The 20,562-nt window shown below is 37.1% G+C and overlaps 1 protein-coding gene across 3 annotated transcripts in view; it reads left to right on the forward strand.

Moving 5' to 3' along the window:
* The window catches only part of LOC120413155 (phosphatidylinositol 3-kinase regulatory subunit alpha), a 54,663-nt gene extending 34,911 nt beyond the window's left edge, over window positions 1–19,752 (forward strand). For all 3 annotated transcript variants that reach the window (XM_039573860.2, XM_039573863.2, XM_039573862.2), the window contains 6 exons: window positions 151–198; window positions 4,095–4,204; window positions 4,283–4,417; window positions 4,484–5,216; window positions 5,289–5,496; window positions 11,283–19,752. In XM_039573860.2, the coding sequence (XP_039429794.1) occupies window positions 151–198; window positions 4,095–4,204; window positions 4,283–4,417; window positions 4,484–5,216; window positions 5,289–5,496; window positions 11,283–12,864 (2,816 nt within the window). In that variant the 3' untranslated portion in view covers window positions 12,865–19,752. The remainder of the gene's footprint in view (window positions 1–150; window positions 199–4,094; window positions 4,205–4,282; window positions 4,418–4,483; window positions 5,217–5,288; window positions 5,497–11,282) is intronic.
* The last annotated feature ends 810 nt before the right edge of the window (window positions 19,753–20,562 follow it).

Below are 20,562 nucleotides of genomic sequence, written 5' to 3' on the forward strand. Positions count from 1 at the left end.
GCAATATGAGCGGAGTCGATAATCACTGACACTGTGCTATTCTCTGTCTCGTTTTTCTCTCCTTTCATGACATTATTTGATCGTCGCCGTCGTCGTCACATCACGATACTGTGAACAAACGAAACGAAACACCAACAAATCAACTAACAGGTCGCGACTACATCTGGGGACTCGGACTGCAAGGACGGCAGTGTAGACGTAAGGATACCTTCTTCTTTTTAAACTACTGCAATTTGTATTTTGTCCAAGAAAAAATAATCGAATCTAAACAAAGTTTAGAAATAAAAATATTCTGGGATTCTGAAACAACTATCGAAGACTTCTGAGTTTGTCTTTTTCAAAAGCAAACCTTTAATTTAACTTTCTTCAGTAAAAAAATAAATTCCATACACCCACAACAAACAATGGTTGCAGAAATTGTAATCCTAGTCTTACTACGTTAAATTACGGCTTTTGAATAAAAATATGCACGAAACACGCTCAACAGTTTTGCTAGCCTGCAAACTTAACATTGATCTGTTAAATTGGAAAAATAATGAAATATATTTTTGAGTAATTCTCTTCAATTTCACGATTTTTTCGAGTTTTCCATTTAAGTCTCCATAGGGCTGATCATATAATATTCGAAAATCTGTACCTAGGAAAAAAAATATAATCGATTTTGTGTCTTCGGCTAAGTTGTAGATCTTTTTATCATAAAAAGTTCCCAAAATACGTATTTTATGAATTTGGAGTTTTTTGATATGTTTTAGGGATTAAAAAATTCATCTTTTGGATGGTGTCAAATCTGGTACCAACGTTAGGATTTTTTGGGAAAAATATGATTTTCGCATAAAAGCCAAAATATTGTCATTACAAAATATATAATTACCTGCTTTTTATTTTTTGCAAAAATTTCATTTTTTTTTTCAACATGTTAAAATTTGTTATGAAGGAAAAGCACCCCTGCAAAACATATTATCGAAAAGCTGAAATAATTTAATACAATTTAAAATATTTTATGAAGGAAAATGCAAAAAATAATACTTGCAAAGAGCTGAGAAAATTTCCTACAATTTTCCTGTTTGTTACTAGGCTCTAAAAGCTTTTGAAATTGTGAAAAGTGAGGGCCTCGTGGCGCGGTGGTTAGCGGCTTCGGCTGCCGATCCCTAAGTTGCTATGGGGCGCGGGTTCGATTCCCGCCTTATCCTCCTGGCCTTCTATCGGATGGGGAAGTAAAACGTCGGTCCATTTTGCGTAAAAGAGGTTTTGGGTGACTCACCACACATAACCTTCGGACGCCTAGAAATGAGCAGAAACTTGCAACAGAGACCACAAAAGACCCGGGGGTCGTTAAAGTGGATTGCTTTGCTTTTTTTTTTTTTAGCTTTGCTCAGATTCGCATAGTGTGCCCTTATTTTTCATCTGATAGCTTGGAGATCATTGGTCGATTTTCAATATCAAAATATGAAACTGAGATTTTCTTCGAAAATATTTTCTAACTTTCAAGTCGGCTTGTCATTTGAAAATGTCAAAAATACATTTGTATATCCTTTCTTTATGTTGATTGATGAGTTTTGATTGACTTGATTAATTTTTTTTAAACCTTAAAAATGAAAAAGCAGAAAAGTTCACAAAAGTTTCATTTATTGTTATCGAAAATCGAGCCAATTGTTGAGGTTGAGGTCTACGACATAGTCTTAAAAGGAAAATTGCAGGAAATTTCCTCAGTTTTTTTTTTTTTTTGCAGGGTTGTTATTTACTCAAATCATCAATCAATTGGATTTTTGCATCTTATAATTAGTTATATTTTTTATTTGACCATATTTTCGATTTTATGCTAGAAACGTATTTTTTCTTAAAACATAATTTAGAATCCGATTTTGCACCATACTAAAACATATCATAAAATCTCTAAAATAAAAAAAACAACGTAAATTGGGAATTTAACTTTTAGTGATAAAAAGTGAAATAAAAAAATGGCAATTTTATTTTCCGTGTACCCATTTTTATCTGGACATCCCTAATCATAACCTTTATCTAAGACTAAGACTAAGAAATCGATCGGCAAATTCCTTTCGTAGGTACAAATTTTCGAATATTCACATACCTATTTTGTACGACCAGCCCGCAAATTTGTATAGAGACTTGTATGGAAAAACTACGTAAAATTTTAATGGGTGGACCTTAAGGGGTAAGACCCTATTTTTAAGAGCAATTTTCTGAGATTTCGGCCATCCGATTTTTTGTATTATTTAATCTGGCTGAACATTTTTGGGTGCCTTCCGTATGCCCAAATATAATTTTCCATACAATTTGACAGCTTTCCATACAAAAATGGTATGTGAAAACTCAAAAATCTGTATCTTTTTTAGGATTTTTTTTTATCAATTTGGTGTCTTGGGCATAGATGTAAGTATGTGGATGAGGACTACACAAAAAAAATATACACGGATTTTTGTTTGCTGATTTAAATATCACTTTTTGTCACTAAAACATTGATAAAAAAACACTCTTTTTTACATGTTAAAGGTGACATAAAAAGCCATCTTTTCAGAAAATTCCAGAAAAGGCAATACATTTTTTGGCAAGGTTATACATTTTAAACGAAAAAGTAGATTTTAAAAATAAATTTAAAAAAAGATCAAAAAAGTTTTTATGCTTCAGTTTTTAAAGTAATATTAAATTTGCAATCAAAATGTACTTAAATGTAATTTTGATAAATTGCTCCGTTTTAAAGTAATAGCCAATAGTGCCCATAGTTGCCCATATTGTTAATAAATATTTGCGAAATGCTGAGAAATTTCCCCCATTTTGCTTTTATCAACTTTGTTGAAACGGCCTATGGTTTCTCGTTGATCACCGATTTTTCGGGTACTAATTTTTACTGCAAAATCCTTTTTTTCAAAAAAGTTACCTGAACATGGCTATAACTTGAAAACGGCGCACCTTACCAAAATTTAACCTCAGTGCTTTTGAAATTTGAGTTTGCATTAAAAAATTATGTCAACAAACTTTTTTGACCCTTTTTCTGAAAAATGCCATTACTTTTTCAAAAAAATAATATCTTAATCCATGATTTTTAACTTTTTCTGAAATTTTTGAATGATAGCATTTTATTTTGGGCAAAAAAAAATAAAAATATATATAAATTGAAATAACAAGCCATAGTCTCAACAGTTGAATGCAAAAAATGTTTTAATATGCATTTTACACTACTGGTTCAGTTTTTTTGTAATCATTAGTTTGACGAAAACGAAAAAAATTGCCAAAAAACACTTTTTGCGATACATCGACACTTAAAAGAAATCAGAAGATTTTTAAATCAACCCAAATATGCTTAATTTTTATTTTAAACACAGGGGAATGCATTTTAATTTGACTTCAGCTGATTGCTGATTTAAAAATGGCAATGGATATTGACATTTTTAAGTTTTTTGAAACTTCAATTACAATTTGACCAGCATAATCACACAAAAATTGGGTATCATTTCTTTTCAGCGTAGTCCTCATCCATACCTTAAACTTTACCAAAGACATTAAATCTATAAAAAAAAATCCTTCAAAAGATACAGATTTTTGAATTGTCACGTACCAGTTTAGTATGGACAGCTTTTAAATAAACCACGTGCTCTCCAAATTTTATTTTTTTATGAATGGCTTCATCTTAATTGTTTCATTTTCATAGATTTAAAAAAATACTTCGAGTCATTCTAATACATTTTTTTCTCGAGTTTGGCTACATATTTATGATTTTGAGTAACTCTCTTGTAAAATATGTCTCAGATTTCGTTTAGGCTGGAGAATTTAAGAAAAAAAATCTTTCCAAATAGTCAAATCTTCCCAAATACCTAGTTGTTGATTTTCAGCAAGTCAGATTGTAAAATTGATAGTTGAAATTATGTCACAGAAAAAGACCACATTTTTTTGATAAATTTTCCATAGTTGTGAAATTACACACCATTGCTTATCTAATGCAATTGCATCACTATTCACCTTTCTTAAACACTAGCACGACAAAACGCGTTCATTCTCGTTCTTATTACACACGCGAATCCAAATTGCTAACAGATTTGTCACACTCATTTTCATTTTCCTCTTCTCGCCCTCCACAGAATGCTGGTCCTGTTTCCACATCAAGTGCTTACCGCTAGCCATTCATGATATGTGCCAAAGAAATCCCGAAGTTTACCCGAAGATGCCGAACACCTATAGCTCCGACAAGGTTTGTACTTTCCGGAGAAACTAACGCATCTTTAATCCACCCCTAATTCGCTGTTTTATTAACTCTTCTAACTCACAGTCAATTACCGAATGGACGTCCGCCAACGTGCTCGAGTGGATGGCTGCTAACAATCTGTACACCTACGCTGACGTGTTTAAAGCGAAAGATATCAAAGGCTGTGATTTATCGAACCTGGATCGTGATAAACTGGGAGTGAGTGCTTTGAAGAGTTCTGACTGTGACTTTGTACTAATTTGAAAATCTTATTCCGCCTTCCAGCAAATGGGTATCAAAAATGAATTCCACCAGCAGACCATCCTGGCGTCCATCAAGGATCTGCTGACGAGCGCGGAGAAGCCAATCCAAAGTGGCGTGACGGTGCGTACCACCAGCGGCGGGGTCGTGTTCGGCATGACCGGGCTAGACGAAGCCGGAGATGTGGCCAACGCGGCGGACAAGCACTCGCAGCATGACCTCGTGGACCACTCGTTCTCGAAGCTGGTCAAATGTGATAAGTGTCAGCAGTACCTGCGGGGGCTGATTCATCAGGGACTGCTCTGTAAGCAGTGTAATCTCATCGTCCACCGGCAGTGCTCGGCCACGGGCGGACTCAAACCGTGCGGACCGACGCTCATGGCGTCTTCGACCACGACGACGACGGCGACCAACTCAACGCCCAACCGCATCCAGCAGGTCTTCGGGCTGGGGCTGTGCCAGCAGTTCAACGCGGCCGAACTGCCCGCGCCCCAGATCGTCATCATCCTGTGCAACGAGCTCGAGCAGAAGGCCATGTGCGACATGAACCTAGATCTGTACAAACTGTACCGGACGACGCCGCCCAACTACGACGAGGTCAACAAGCTGCGCGACTCGCTCAACGAGAACCTCATCAACACCGATCTGTCCGCGTTCTCGCCCGAGTGCGTGGCCACCGTGCTGAAAAAGTTCCTGCGCGAGCTGCCCGACCCGATCATTCCGGTCATGTTCTACGACAAGTTTGTCGAAACGTCCAGTAAGACTCCAAAACTCCCCGTCTCCAAAAACCAACACTAAACCCATTCTTCCCCACCCTCGACTTCAACAGAGATCGCGAGCGACGCGGAAGCGGTGAAGCAGCTGCGGGCGTACATCCACGATCTGCCCATCTACCACAACATGACGCTCAAGTACATCATGATCCACCTGATACGAATCTGTCGAATGCAGTACCAGCGGGGGTTGAAGGCGCAGCCCACGATACTGATACAAGTTTGGTGCCATATCCTGATGCGGCCGCCGTGGGAGAAGATTGTGTAAGTAGCTAAGAAAAAAATATCATTTATATTTAGAATCTTTAAATGAATGTCAGTGCTTGATGAGAATAATTGCGTTTTCCATAACATAAAAAAATGCTTTCAAAAGAGAAAACTAGTTTTTAAGAAGAAAAATTTAATTTCGGAATACACTGTCCGGTTTCAGCTGAAATTTCACGCTGCTAAAAAAAAAAGGAAAAAAAGGCTTCGTGACGATTTCAGATAATTTCCTGAAAACTGTTGTTGTTGTTGATTTTTTTTATTATATCTTTTTACTTTGGCTATGGGTCATTCGCTCCAGTACTTAAAAATTAAAAAAATATATGTTATTTTCCTGAAATGGTTTCCATCTATGTTTTTCTTTCTGAAAATTGCATACTTGCTCAGGATTATGCAACATAGAAGGTATTGCTTTGATCCTTTTTCCAATGCACAGTGGTCCAGCATATTTTTGGCATTTATAAATACAATCAGTGCAGACACTCAAAAACAATTTTTTTTAACGTAACAATTGGGGGTGATGTTGTAAACTCTTTGAAAAATAAAAAAAACAAACATTTTCTAAACAAAACAATTTTTTTTTGGTAAAAAATGATAAATTTTAAACTCAAATATCTCGAAAAAGCGCATTCCAAGTTTTATGCATTCGGGAGGGGAGTTCCAGCGCTGGAAACCTCTGAGGGGTATTTTTTTTTTTCAAACTCGAGATATAAAAGTAAATCTTTCCCAGTTCCTGAGGGTATCGGGGCCGGCATTTACAAAGCGGATTCAGTGGCAGTTCTTTACTCAACTAATGTTACCATGTTAAGGTTAATGTTAACATTCCATAGGTTGTCTTCCTAAGGTGTCGTTGATAAGGTCCAGTTTGTGACGTTACACTACCTTCCCTTTACTAAGCAATCGAATCCAGGAGGGAAAAGATCACCAGTTGTGTTGGTCCGAGCCGGGATTTGAACCCCGATCTACCGCTTACGAGTCGGAAGCGTTACCACTAGGCTACGTGGCTCGGTCAAACTCGAGATATCCCATTTGAAAATATCTAATTTTAAGGGGTTACATACATGTAGAAAATCATAAAATTTCATATTACAGTAAGTTAACTAAATTCACTAAAAAGATGATTTTCATTAAATCCTAAAAGTTTCATGAAGATATTTCGTGACTGAACTGAGTAAGAAACGATTTAAGTTCTCAATTTTGCCATGCGCAAAGCGAACTGTCAATCTTTGTGAACGTTTTTCTCTAAACACCAAGTTGATTTACGGGTGCCACGATATCTCGAGATGGGATGAACCAAATTGGCTGAAATTTGGGGTGAAGACTCCCAAGACATATCCCGTGTGCATGACGAAGCCCGATTTTGAAATTTTATTTAAAAAAAATACAAAAATCAAAAATTGACGATTTTTTATATGAAAAATATAAAAATATTTTTATCTTTTTTTTTTAATTAAGTTTTTGAAAATCGGCCTTCGTCATGCACACAGGACTGGTTTAACGAAAAAAAAAAAAAACGAAGTTGACTTTATAGCTGTCGGCCACCATTGCTAGTTCCAACCACTAGTGTCTTCCTTTTTATCTACAAGGATTTCGCCGCCCTGGGCTCCTAAGTGTATGAAAGTATGGCACGGAGCGACAGCGCCGAATACCCATATTTACACAAAGAATTTTAGAGCGCCCGCCGCGGGATTTGAACCATCGACCTCTGGATTGTGAGTCCAGTGCTGGTTTAACGAGTCTTCACCAAAATTTTGAGCTAATTTGGTCAAAGCAGTGTTGAGATATCGTGGCACCCGTTTTTTGAAACTGCTAATTTAAAATAGCTTTATCTTGGCAATGGTACATCCAAATGTCTTCGTATTTATTTTGTTAATAGATGAAAATATATATTTTAATGTCCTGCAAAAAGATTTGAAAAAAAAGTTTAAATGTGTGCTAATACCAACCTCTGACATTTTTGACGATTTACATGTATGTAACCCCTTCAATGGAAAATGTCACCACTCAAATGAAACTGGAGTAGAATTGAGTCAAAGTATGACAATATTGATTTTTGATCATATTTTGAGTTTCTGTAGACGGTATTGTTTCGATTTGCAGCATGTTGAAAATGCGTTACCGAAAAAGGTGTGAATGCCCGGCACGAACACTCAAAGCGTGTCGCTCGCACTGACTCATAGGAAGGGTGAGATGTAGGTGTACGGGCAGTGCGTGTTCGTCGGGAACCTGGTGCATAAGATAGGTGAGGGCCCGTTCTTACACTGAAAATTGCAAATAGCTAATTTTGCACCTATCCATTTGTTTTTCAATTATTATTTTTAATTTTTTTTTTAAATATTGACAATTTATTTTTCGTCAAAAATGCTTTTTGCAGTACACTGCCGTTCTACGCATAATTGTCCCATGTCAGTTTTGGACGATTTTGACTTTATGACATTTTTAAGTTAAGTTTGATGTGTACTTTAAGAAAAACACATAAAATCTGGTACTTTGTTCGGAAACTCATTAAAAACAACACCAAGTCTGTTTGTCCCATCGTTAAACTTCTACGCATAATTGTCCCACCAAGTATTTTCTTACACGGAATCATTAGTTTTACTAACCATTATGTCTTGTTTACCTGTTGTATAGTAACAGAATCACAAATAAGGGTGATAAACTGCTAACTGGGGCAATTAGGGACACATAGGGCGAATAGGAACCCACGGGACAATTATGCGTAGAAACACAGAAATCGGTCGAAAATTTTCAATCGCGTTTTTCTCAGTTGCACTTTTTTGAACATGGGACGATTATGCGTAAAACGGCAGTACAGTCATCCCACAAATTCGGAACACTTTTGTGGTAATTTGTCAATAGAATGCAAAATGCAACTTTTCTGCCGACCCTGCTATTTTTAGGGCCTTTATTTGGACATTCTCTTGCTATTTCACTAGTAAAAGTAATACTTTTTAAACAAAAACTGCATTTCAAGACTATTTTATCCAGAGCAGCAAAACACTGCCTCCAAATTGCCTGTTCCATGATTGTGGGATGTTATTGTGTTTCCCACAATTGTGGAACACCTGAACTAAACTGATATTTTCACAAAAAAGTTATCAAACCATTCATAAAACATTACTAAGCATGAGTTTTATTGGTTTCAGAGTGCAAAGTCAGGTGTTCCGAATTTGTGGATTTCAAGGGTCAATGTTTTTCTTTGAAAACTTGATATAAAACGTGAAAATGTACAGCCGGTCTAAACATCAATCGAAAGATCGCAAGATAAAATTTCACATGAAGGTAAAAGCAAATCATTATGTTCAATTATCGATTTTTTATGATTTGTTGAACATTGGCCGATCTGTAAACTGTTCCGAATATGAGGGAAGACTGTACAGTGCATCATAATTTTACCAAAAATCTAATATTTTGCAACGAGCTCAAACATGCTAAATAATCAACGTAGAAAAATAGTTTTCAGTTGGTTAGACTGCTGTCCAATTACAAAATTTAAATTTTCTGAAAAAAAAAATTTTTGCGACTTGTTGCATAAACTACTTAAATGTTCCTTTATTATTTCATCAGACGGAAGATTTTTTGCAAAAAGAGCCGACGACAACTAAAGAACAACGGCCTACCACCAAACATCACCAGCAGCGCGTTTAGGAGTGAGCCAGTGACGCCAGAAGACTTCTTCTGGAAATGCTGCTTTTAGTTAGTTTATCCCAATTTTTTTGTTTCAAATGAGACATGAACTGACAGCCACAAAAGTGCGCTAAAAGAAAAAACATATACTGGTCAATAATAGAATTTGTGTGGGCAAGAGGGCATTCTAAACAGCCGAGAATAAGCTTTGGAAATATGTTTGTAAAAGGCTTGAAAAGGTAATAGGAATAACTTCAAGTAAAAATGAACATAATCAGAATTGTTCACAAAAAGCTGCTCTACTGGTTGATGTTCTTAGTTTTAGTAAATTTCCAGGAAATCCCCGTAGTTTGGAGCATCATTCAGACACCACCGCTTAGGCTGATGGGAATGGGTATATTTCCCATCACGGCTTGTCTAATAGAGATCCTAAATAGGGAGACTGGTCGAAGTGAATTTGACGTACCCAAACAGACACGAGTTTGACGTATCCAAACGAGCATTTGCCTTTACGCCCAGCAAAACTTATCAGTGTTGTCAAGCTCAAAACATACGTTGCCAGATCGATTTAGCAAACTTAGACCAGTCTCCCTATTTAGGGTCTCTATCAAGGGTCCTGATTTTCGGTTCAATGAACAGAAACCACTCACTCATCGCCTATCCAGTCGTCGCCTATTCTAACCCGCTAGCATTCATGAGCGAATGATACTCGCAAGCAGCCAGCGAGTGGCCCGAACTGTTCACTCAGCGAACAAATACATCGTGAAAATATTTGTCTACTCCGTCACTCGACGACACTCACACACTACCATGCTCAGCGAAGAGCCATTCTCACAAAATGCCAGCGCGGCAGTCTTTTTGTCTTCACGCCCTCAGTTTGCCATCAATTTGATTTTTTCTTGGTGGAAGTTTCTTTGAATGGTGTCTTTAATGTTATGAAATCAAAATAAATGCACAATTTAATTGATAACATTGATTTTAGGCAACGCAAATGAATGAGTATAACGCAGCGCATCAGAGAAAAAAATCTTGACTTTTTTTTTGATAAGGTCCTATAAACAAATGTAAACATTGAGTGTATCCCTTTCACACCTTATGTCAAAGTCCATCGGAGTAAGCGGGATACACTCAATGTTTACTTTTGTTTATCGGACCTTATCAAAAAAAAGTCAAGAAATGTTTTCAGTTCAGAGTGATCGGTGACGTTCGGCCTGCCCGAGCCGTTCGGAGACTGAGCCGATCAGAGAGAGAAGAAGAGTAGCAGCGAGAGTGTTCGGGAGCGAATGGTGAGAAAGTGACAAACAGTAGGAATTCATCAGGGCAGTATCGCGTCGCCTGCTATTTGTGCTCGCGAATGGAGTGGTCGATTTTGAACAATCAGGACCCTTGGTCTCTATTGTCTAAAGGTTATATCCTAGAGTTTGTTGGGGGGACTGTCCCGAGTCAGGGAAACTGGTTTTCAAAATCTTCTATCGGTTAAAATAGTTTTTCTCATTTCGATGTTTTTATAAGTTTTTTTTTTTATATTTATAATCCTCAAAAAGTTAACAGATTTCGCACCGAAATTGAGATATTTTTTGTTGTCGTTTCGTCAAAACACTAGTTTTGAGTTTCTTAACATGTCGTCAATATCCTACATCATGGAAAATGTTTATCTCGGTCGTCAGGCTCGATAGTAGCTGCAAAATAGGTATTTTTCCTTATTTTTTTCTAGTTCATCTAGCAATATCAATTTTATTTTCGTTAATCAAAACTTTTTACGTAGATTTGTATCAAATATCATCTGGAATAAATTTACCGAATATAGATTGCTATTACATCGAATCTCTGAAAAGTTATTCCAATTCTAGTGTACAAAAAGTACTAATTTTGAAATTCTGCGATATTTAATATTTCTTTGGCATAAATAACTACTAAGATCATTTCCAGTTCGACGAATCTTAAAAAATGGTAAAAAAGGCAGGAAACCGGTTTCAAATGTTTTTAAATGTAAAACATCATATTTGAATATGTCATTTTTGTTAAACTAAAAATTTAAATTTTCCCTTAAAATGTCCAAACATTTGATTAAACTATGGCATTTATTGAAGCCGTTGAACCGTCAAGTTTAGCAAAAACCTTAAACTAACCATTTTCAACCCCTCTCCCCACTCTTTCAGTCAAATCGTGTACAACACGGAGAACCACCTGCGCATCATGGAGCTGCTGCTGTACAAGCTGGACTGGAAGGAGAAGCTGCCGGAGTTTCTGTCGACACCGGCCGTGCCCCCGCGCAAGACGTCGCGGAGTACCGGAGTCGGTTCGGCCAGTTCCTCGCTGTCCCTGTCGTCGACGTCCTCTTCCTCAACCTCTACGAGCGTGACCCAGCAGCCCCAACCGAGTGCCGCAGGAGGTAGCTTGAAGAAGCCGTCGACGATACAATCGCCGGCCGGCCCTACTGCTGTGATACCGAGTCCCCTCGCGGATGGCGCCGTGGGGACGTACAACAACACGAACGGCGTGGACGCGGTCCGGGGGATGCGGGGGACGATGGCGGTGGGTGACGCGGACACGCCGGCGGACCTGCGAGAGGCAGAGTGGTACTGGGGACGGATTTCGCGCGACGAAGCCAAGGAGAAGATGACGGACGTGCAGGACGGGTCGTTTTTGGTGCGGGACGCCACGAGCGGCGGCGGGGAGTACACGCTGACGCTGAAGAAGGACGGTACGGATCGGGTGATTAAGATTTATCACTGCAACGGGCGGTACGGGTTCACGAAGGAGTGCAATCACGCGAGCGTGGTCGAGCTGATTGCGTTTTACAAGCGGGAATCGCTCAAGGAGTACAACACGATCCTGGACATTAAGCTGATGTATCCGATTTCGCGGTTCGACGACGACAACTACTTGGGTGGAGTTGTGGGCGAGGAAGCCGGGGACGATAAGGAGCGGATGGCGCGGCTGTTTATCGACACGGCGAAGCAGCTGGCGGAGAAGCAGACGGAGCGGGAACGATTGCAGGAAAAGTACAACCAGGCGAAGGGGACGGTCGACTTGAAGAAGCAAGCCCAGGAGGCGTTCGCCGAGGCGGAAAAGTTGTTCCGGGAGCAGCTTACGATTCAGGCCCGCTTCGAGTTTGAGGCGCAACCGCACGAAAAGTCCGGCATCGGTGCCAACAACGTGCTGATTCGGGAACGGATGGAGGAGCTGGTGCTGTGCAGCCAGCAGCTTCAGCAAGCGATGGAAGAGGAAAAGGCCAACATTATGACCTTCGAGCGGGAGCTCAACTCGCTCAACCCGGAACTGATGACGCTGAGCAAAACCAAGGACCACTATCTGGAGCATCTGCACCGGCTCAAGTTCACCGACGGCGAAATCAAACAGATGCTCGCCGATGGCAACTGGTCGGCGGCGCCGAGTTCCAACCTTCCGCACGAGGACGAAACCACCTGGCTCAAGATCGCGTACAACCGGCAGCAGGCGGAGCAGGAACTCGCCGGTCGACCCACCGGCACCTTCCTCATCCGGGGTCGCGTCGGCGGTCAGTTTGCGCTGTCCATCACGTGCAACGAAACCGTCAACCACTGCATCATCCACCAGACGGAGCGGGGTTACGGGTTTGCCGAACCGTACAACATCTACGGTTCGCTCAAGCAACTCGTGCTGCACTACGCGAACAATTCGCTCGAGGAGCACAACGACACGCTGCAGACGACGCTCAAGTATCCGGCGCTGGCTCTGCCCAGAACGGCCTCCAACTAGATTTGTTGTTCCCCCTCACACTCAACTCACCAGTTCCGCAGAAGTCGTCTCTCGTTTTGTTATTTTGTACAGCTTGGTTGATTTTTTGTAAGAAGAATCGTGGTAAAAAACGCATTTTAGAATGGGTAGCGCGCGCACGAGGCGGTTCGCAATTGGCTTCCCAACTACCTATTTCTTTCTTTTTTTTTCATTAGCTAGGAATATATATATGTATTTATATATACTAATTATGAAATACAAAATACAGCTGCGTCGCGCGTTGCGTTGAGAATGAATTTTTGCTCCTGGAGCGAATAGGAATAAAACAGCGAAAACAAGTTTTGGTTTCTTTCTTTTTTTCTGGGAAGATTACCGGGGCCAGTATGATGAAGGAGGAGGAGAAGGAAGGGGGCGGTGAGCGGATCATTGTAGTTCTCGTATGTATTTTTTTCTTTCTTGTGACCATTTGACATTCAAGCGAATGAGCGCAACGCAAGTTCACTCACACAATCATTTTTCATTCGCCAGAAATAATTTCTATAAAAGAAAATTTAAATTGCAAGCATAGGTTTCAACATTTGGATGAAAATAGAAGTTTATGCAAACAAGTTGCAAAAAGAGGATTTTTTCAGCACGAGTCGTACATTTATCCAACGAAGTTTACCGACATAAACATTGAAAAATATTTGCAACGGCCTAATAAAAATGGAAAATTTCTATTGAAAAAGGCTATCAATTTGCATTTCGATCAAATATCAATTTTAACTTAAAAAAATAAATTATCATTTTCGATCTGAAGAGATCAATAACTATTCCTTTAATCATAAAATTTTAATCAAAATATAAGTTCAACTTGGATTTTTTTAGTGTATTGTAATACAACAATTTCGGTCATTTATGAATTTCAATTGAAAAATGTCGATGCAAAAATTTCGAAAAACTCAACTATCAATTTGGATAGAAATTTGTCGATCAACGCTTCCAAAATTGTTGATCAATTGCAAAAATGTATCTGAAAACTAAATCCGACAAAAAAATCTTTTTTTAAATTTTTAATGTATTTTTCAACAATAAAATAGTAGCACGAGTCGTACATTTATTCAACGAGGTTCACCGAGTTGGATAAATACGAAGAGTGCTGAAAAAAATCAAGTTTTGCAACGAGTTCCATACAACATTTTTTGCAATTCCGAAAAACACTCATTGAGTGTAATTTTATGTCAAATTTTCATGTATTTTGTCAATAAATCGTTTGAATCAAAAAAATGTTGAAAAGTGTTACTTTTCGAAACAAGTGCTGAAAAGTTCAACTTTTCAGCACCCATTTCAGTGCTGAAAAGTAGAACTTTTCAGCATTTATTTTGAAAAGTGTTGCTATTCGATTCTGTCATTTTTGGTACAGAAAAGAAGGCTATTTCGTCGTTCAAGAATGACAGGAAAAGTAAGTAGTTTCACGACTGAATTGCAAAAACTAAATTATCAACTCACAAATGTTCAGTAAGCCCCTTCTTCCCGAATATCAAAGAGAATTAAGCATTTTTTGAGCAATTTCCCCCTTCCTCCGTTTTGTTTGTGCCAAAGAAAAAAACAGGCACAAAAAGAAAGAAAGCAAATAATTGAGCAAAACAAGAGCGATTTGTGGGCGGCGAGACCGAGAGAGCGTGAATTTACGGAAAAGAGAGGAGAACCGAAGACAAATAAAAGAGAGCGAGCGAGAGCGAAGCGAGAAACCGAATTAGAGGCGGTCCCAGTTCTTTTTTATTGTGATTAGAAATTTGTTGTTGATATATCCAAGGTCAGGTCCAATATTTGCAGGCCTTTCGGGAAGATTGACAGAGCAGAAAGCAGCACAGCAGCAGCGGCTAATTTAGAGATGCATATATCGATGTAAAACTGTAAAAATTATCTATTATCTGTTTTTATTTTTAAACTTTGTTTAAGAGAGAGAGAGAGGGAAGAGAAGAGAGTGTTCGTGATTCACACGAGCACGTGAGAAAAAAAGAATGGGAACAGGCTCGCGCGATTCCTTTCTTGTGTAATTATTATTATTTTATAAGTTTAACGATTTTTGTGGCGCCACCATAGTTTGGTTTGCCTTGAACGCAGCGAAAAGGGCAACAACAAAAATCGAAGAAAATCGTGAGATGTGAAACATAAACAAAACAAGAAGAGAAAAAAAAAACCTTAGGAGATATATATCAATTGATTTAATCATTTTAAACTGTGTTAATAATCGTAACGTTAGAATTCGAAAGTAAACTATAGGGAGGGTGAAGAAAATGCGAACTTACCGCGGAGAAGAAGAAAGGAGGCCTGTGAGAATGAAGCATCGGAAATCAAAAAAAATACTGAACCCAATACTGCTACACAGTGGAGCAAAATAAACCATTATAAATAAAAACAAACAGAAAAAAAACACGAGCGTTTAAAAAGGAAACAAACAAACAAATATATATATGTCTGGAAAGCCAATGTGAAACAAAGTAAATTAGTAATCAAAACAAAACAAATGAACAGAGTTTTAATTTTAAAAGAAAGAAAACAAAACTTATTACAAAAAAAAGAAAAGAAAAAAACACACACAAGCATAAGAAATATATAATAACAAAATCGTAGATGATGTGAAATTTAAACTACAAAGCGAGTAAAGCGAGAGAAACAATTGCAAATTTGTAACGTCTAAGTTTATTAGGAATGAAACAAATTGGACACACGAAAAAAAAAACACACAACACAGCAACTGACAAAAAAAAAAACAAACGGAACCATTTTTGTGCAAAACAAAGCAAAGCAAACAAACAAAACAAAACTCTAGGAAGAATAACAAATTTTTCGGCAGCAATTTGTGATCAGAGTCGTTCTCACCGCAGTTTGCGGCATAGCGGCGCGGCGCGTGAGCTTCAGAGGAAAGGAAGAAAACGAAAGAATCAGTAACTTTATAAACCAGTTGTGGGTGTGGTTTCGAAATTTCTTAAAATTAGCAAAAAAGATAGAAGAAATAGTGCACACAATTCTAAGTAAACAAACGACGAGCAGAATAATTATTTGAGGTGAAAATGAACCAGACAAACAGACACACACACTCACAATCAAACAATTTGTAGTGGCATTGAATTTAACAAACTTTTCGAACTCGTCAGATCAACCCACAAATACACACACACATTCAAACACGTACGCCTAAAGAGATTTCGACGTTATTTTTTGTTTCTGTTGGAAAAACGAAATATTTTTGGCACAAATTGAATGTTAGTTTCAAAAATTTACGTTCTTGTTTGTTGTTTGAACGATTTCCTTTTTTCTTTTCCTTTTTTTTATATCTTTTGTGTTGAAAAATCTTGTTTTGTGTTTTTTTCTTCTTTTTAACTGTTTTAATGCAATTTTGCATTTTTTTTTATGTTTTCCTAACATTTTGAGGTTTTTATGGTTTCTAAACAGTTTTCTATTGTAACAAAATTCTAATTATTTTTTTTCCAAAAATGTTTTTTTTTCTATTTATTTATATTTTTTCTTTTAAATTTTGTCTGCATTTCATTGTCAAATTGAGCAATTAAAGTTTAGCTAACTGATGTGTTTTTGGTGTTCCTTTCTTCTTTTTTCGTCTTTTTAAAGCAATTTTTGTAGCTTTTTTTCACTGTCTGACTTTCTTAATAAAAAATTGTAACATCATGTAAATGTTCTTAATTTTTTCTCCAAAAACGGTATCTTCTTTTTGTAATTTTCAGTTTTTTACAAAGCTTACTCGTTTTTTTTCTATTGTTTTGAAAATTGGGTATGCACTTTTTTAAATTCAGTTTTTTCTTTTGTTAACTTGACTTATATTGTTTCGTGGTAATTTCTTTTTTGTTTTTTTTAATGCAATTTTGCTGAATGTTTATGCTTTCCGTAAATTTAGTACCTTAATTTTTTCAATTATTTTCTTTATTATTGAGGTTTGTGAGTCGAATTGTCAGCATTAATTCACTTTGTGTTTTTTTCTCTCGCTTTTGACATTCTTTTTTGAAACTAATTTGTTTTTGGTTTTTCTAAAATTTTAATTTTTGATTTTCAGATTTTTTAAGGCTTTCCTCAATTATTTATCAAGTTTTTATCGATTTTTCTTGAATTTTTTTTTTTATTTTTTAATTTTTTGAAGCTTTTGGAAAAAAATAACTTCAGATAATGGAACCATGATTGTTTTTCTCGATGAGTTATTTTCGTTCGTTGAGTCTATATAAACCCAAAAAAGGTTATAAATTTAAGTGATCTAGGATTTGGTTATCCAAGATGGCGGTGACGAAATATATGGTTAAAATGCACTTGTCGGGTCACGAAACTCAAATTTGATGCTTATAGTGAGAAAATTAAAAATACGTTCAAAAAACTTTGTAATCTTCTTAAGTTAAGATTTTTTTTGTAAATTTGACGTTTTTAATGTTGTTCAAATGTAAGTTTGACGATTTTTTTCTCAAAGACATGAAAACTCTTTTATTTTTGGCATTAATGCAGAAACGAGACTGACTGAAGTGTAAAGAAAAGATGGACAACTTCTGAAAACATAAAGTGCCATCTGGTGGCTAACTAGAGAAATCGGGTATTAGACTATGACAAACAAACAAAACACTCGCAATTTTTCGTGTTTGACAGTTTGTCAAACTCCAAACAAAGCAAAATGTATGCATGCTGACGTTTTTGCAAACAGATGCAGGCAAACTGCCAAACTGTCAAAAAGTGCGAGTTTGTTTGTCATAGTCTAATACCTGCTTTAACTGCGCAGAGCAACGATGTACGAACATGATTCTGTCGAAGAAAGAGTATGTTTTTTTTTTTTTCAAGAAATAAACTATTTTTTTGAAATGAAAATTAACGTCGAAATTTGCTCCATTTCAAAACAAACAATCCACAACAACACACAGAAATACAGCGAAAGATGTGACCAAACAAAATATTTGTACTAAAAAGCAATGACCGTGTTAAACTTTAAAAAGAAAGAGAGAGAGAGAGGAAAAAAATGTGAATCCCCACCTGAAAGTAACGAAAACCGAGACGATAAACGAATCAACAACAACAAAACAACCAAGCAGAAAAGAGAAGCAAATAGTCATTCTAACATCAAAGCAACCCAGATAAACCAACGCATTTGGCGGTCGAAACTTTCACACACACACACACACACACACAAACACCCACATTTGCCTATTTGTCCTCCCCCCTTTTTATATACGTGGTAAGTGAAACACTCACACACACTCTAAAAAAACAAAACAAAACAAAAACACATGTGAAACATGTACAAATTAATATTAACAACTAATAAAAACACACACACAAACACACACTCACACTCACAGAAGTGAAAACAAAAAACGTTTAAAAACGACAAAATACCAATTGTGAACGCGAATAAAGTAAAACTTCTTTTTTTAAGAAAATGATAAAAAAACAAGAAGACCAAACCCCTTTCTATAATCCACCCCCTTCCCCTTGCTCTATATTTTCTTTGTCCTGTGTAAGGTAGATGTGTATAATCAATGTGTAATACGTAAAAAAAAAACAAGTAGGAGGAGCAGAAGGAGGAGAAACAAAAACACAAATCGAAAAAGAATATCTCTGCGAGAAGAAAGAGAAGGCGAGCGACCGAGAGAGAACGGCAAAAACTAACCTTTATATATACATATACTATTGAAAGTGAAAAGGAAGAGGAAAAATCGAAGAAAAGGAGCGTTAATAATGTAGTTTGTTTTTAATTCTTTTAAGTCTCGCCCCCTATCGAATAAGTCGAACACGTTTTTGTTTACATTTTTACTGAGCAAAACAAGAAAACACACACTCATACACTACCGTTGAAAATATGGAAATCATTTATAGTTTAGTTCAGACACACACACACAACATAACATACACAGACAAGTATAAATATATATATGATAAAGAATAAAAACAAAACAAGAAAACTAGTAATTATGTAATACAAAACAAGCTAGAGCTGTGGTCGTCGTTTTTACTAGCATTTTTCAAATTGACAAAAAAAAAAAACAAAACAACAAATAATAATAAAGAAAAAAACGAAAAGAGAATGTGATGAATTTCGAAAAGAGGTGATATTGTGACAAGTGGGTGCGCGAAAGAGAGCGAGAGCGGGTGAGAGAGCAAGTAAAAGAGAGTGTCGCCGCGAGAGGCAAAAAAACAAACCGAACACACACAAACAAGAGAAGGGCACAGAAGAGCGTGGCGTTGCGCTCACTCTCTCTCACGCGCGGGAGAGAGTGCGCGCGTGCGCGTTCGATGGAAAGAGAACAATAGACGGAGCGCGAGAGTTGAGCAGGTTCGCAGAAAATCAAGCGGGACGGAATGTTAGGATTTATTACAATTACACAACAGCAAAACAAAAAAAGCAGTGTTAGAATAGATAGGTGTTAGGAAACAAAGGAAGAATAAACAAAGTGAACACTCATCTCTTCTAAAATAATCAAGCTCGTCTCTTTTTTTTCTATAGAAACAAACAAAAACACAAAACAAAACAAACGCAGGTCCCATCTTCTCACACTTACACATAAAACAACAAACACACAAACAAATAAGCAAGTGAAATAACAATATTACCTCTGTTATTAAAAGTAAAGAAAAAGAGTCAAATCCGTTTGATGGAGAAACCCTCCCTTCCCCTCCCCTCCAATCTATCCATTTGTATACAGAGAACACAGAAAACACAACAGATATTTAATCAATAGGAAAGGCTACCATAATAGAATATATAAAAAGGAACATGCTCACAAACGCACCGCACACACATACACAAAATCAGAAACAAAAAAATTCCATCAATTGTTTACCATTGCCGTCGCTTCACTCACACAGCAAAACAGAAAAATTTGACATTTGCCATAAAGAAGGAAAAAAAAAAACGAAAAAGAACTATGAAAAATTGAACATCGTTGAAAAAAATAATACTCCTACCCAAAACAAACTGTCGCAAACAAACAAACAAGAAAAGAAAAGAAAAAAAAAGTTGCGAACGAACACATTTGAACGTCAGAAAAGAGAACGCAAACAAACAAAACAAAAACAAGCGAGAAATCTTTCATTTCACTTTCCTATCCAGTAGTAGACAAATAAATAAGCAAACAAATTGAAGAAGCTTCGGAACAGAGAGCAACAGAGGTCAATAGGCACGTACTGTTGTTGCAAAAGAAAAGGAAAGAAAGCAAATGCAAAAGATCCCCCCACACACACATAAACGGTCAGATGAGGAGAGAGAAGGAAAAAAAATAGAAACGCAGTCAAAAGTGAGGTGAAAACAGAGAAAAATACAAAATAAAATTATATGTGATTGAATGTAAATACATTTGTATTATAAAAATATTAAAAATGAAAACAAATATGTTGAAACTTTGTTTGATGACATTTCCCTTATTGTAGTAATTTTTCTTTTAAAGAAGGTATAAAACTGCAGCAATCTGTAGTATCCCTTGCTTGCTATACTTAGTAGTACCAGATGTAATGACAGAGTTGTCAGTAGGTACAATAGGGTGGGTACGTTTTTCAAAAAGTTCTCGGATCAAGTTTTAGTATGGTTCCCCTTGTAGGGCATGCCCATAGGGACTTTCATGCAAAATATCAGCTCATTTGGTTGTAAACTGGCTGCGCGCATCAGGGTAAAAGTTTACATGGGAATTACTATGGGAAATTGGAACTTTTTGTTCAAACGCTCCTACAGGTCTGGGAAAATCACGCGCCAAC

The sequence above is a fragment of the Culex pipiens genome, chromosome 3, assembly GCF_016801865.2.
Source record: "Culex pipiens pallens isolate TS chromosome 3, TS_CPP_V2, whole genome shotgun sequence".
Classification (NCBI taxonomy): Eukaryota; Metazoa; Arthropoda; class Insecta; order Diptera; family Culicidae; genus Culex; species Culex pipiens.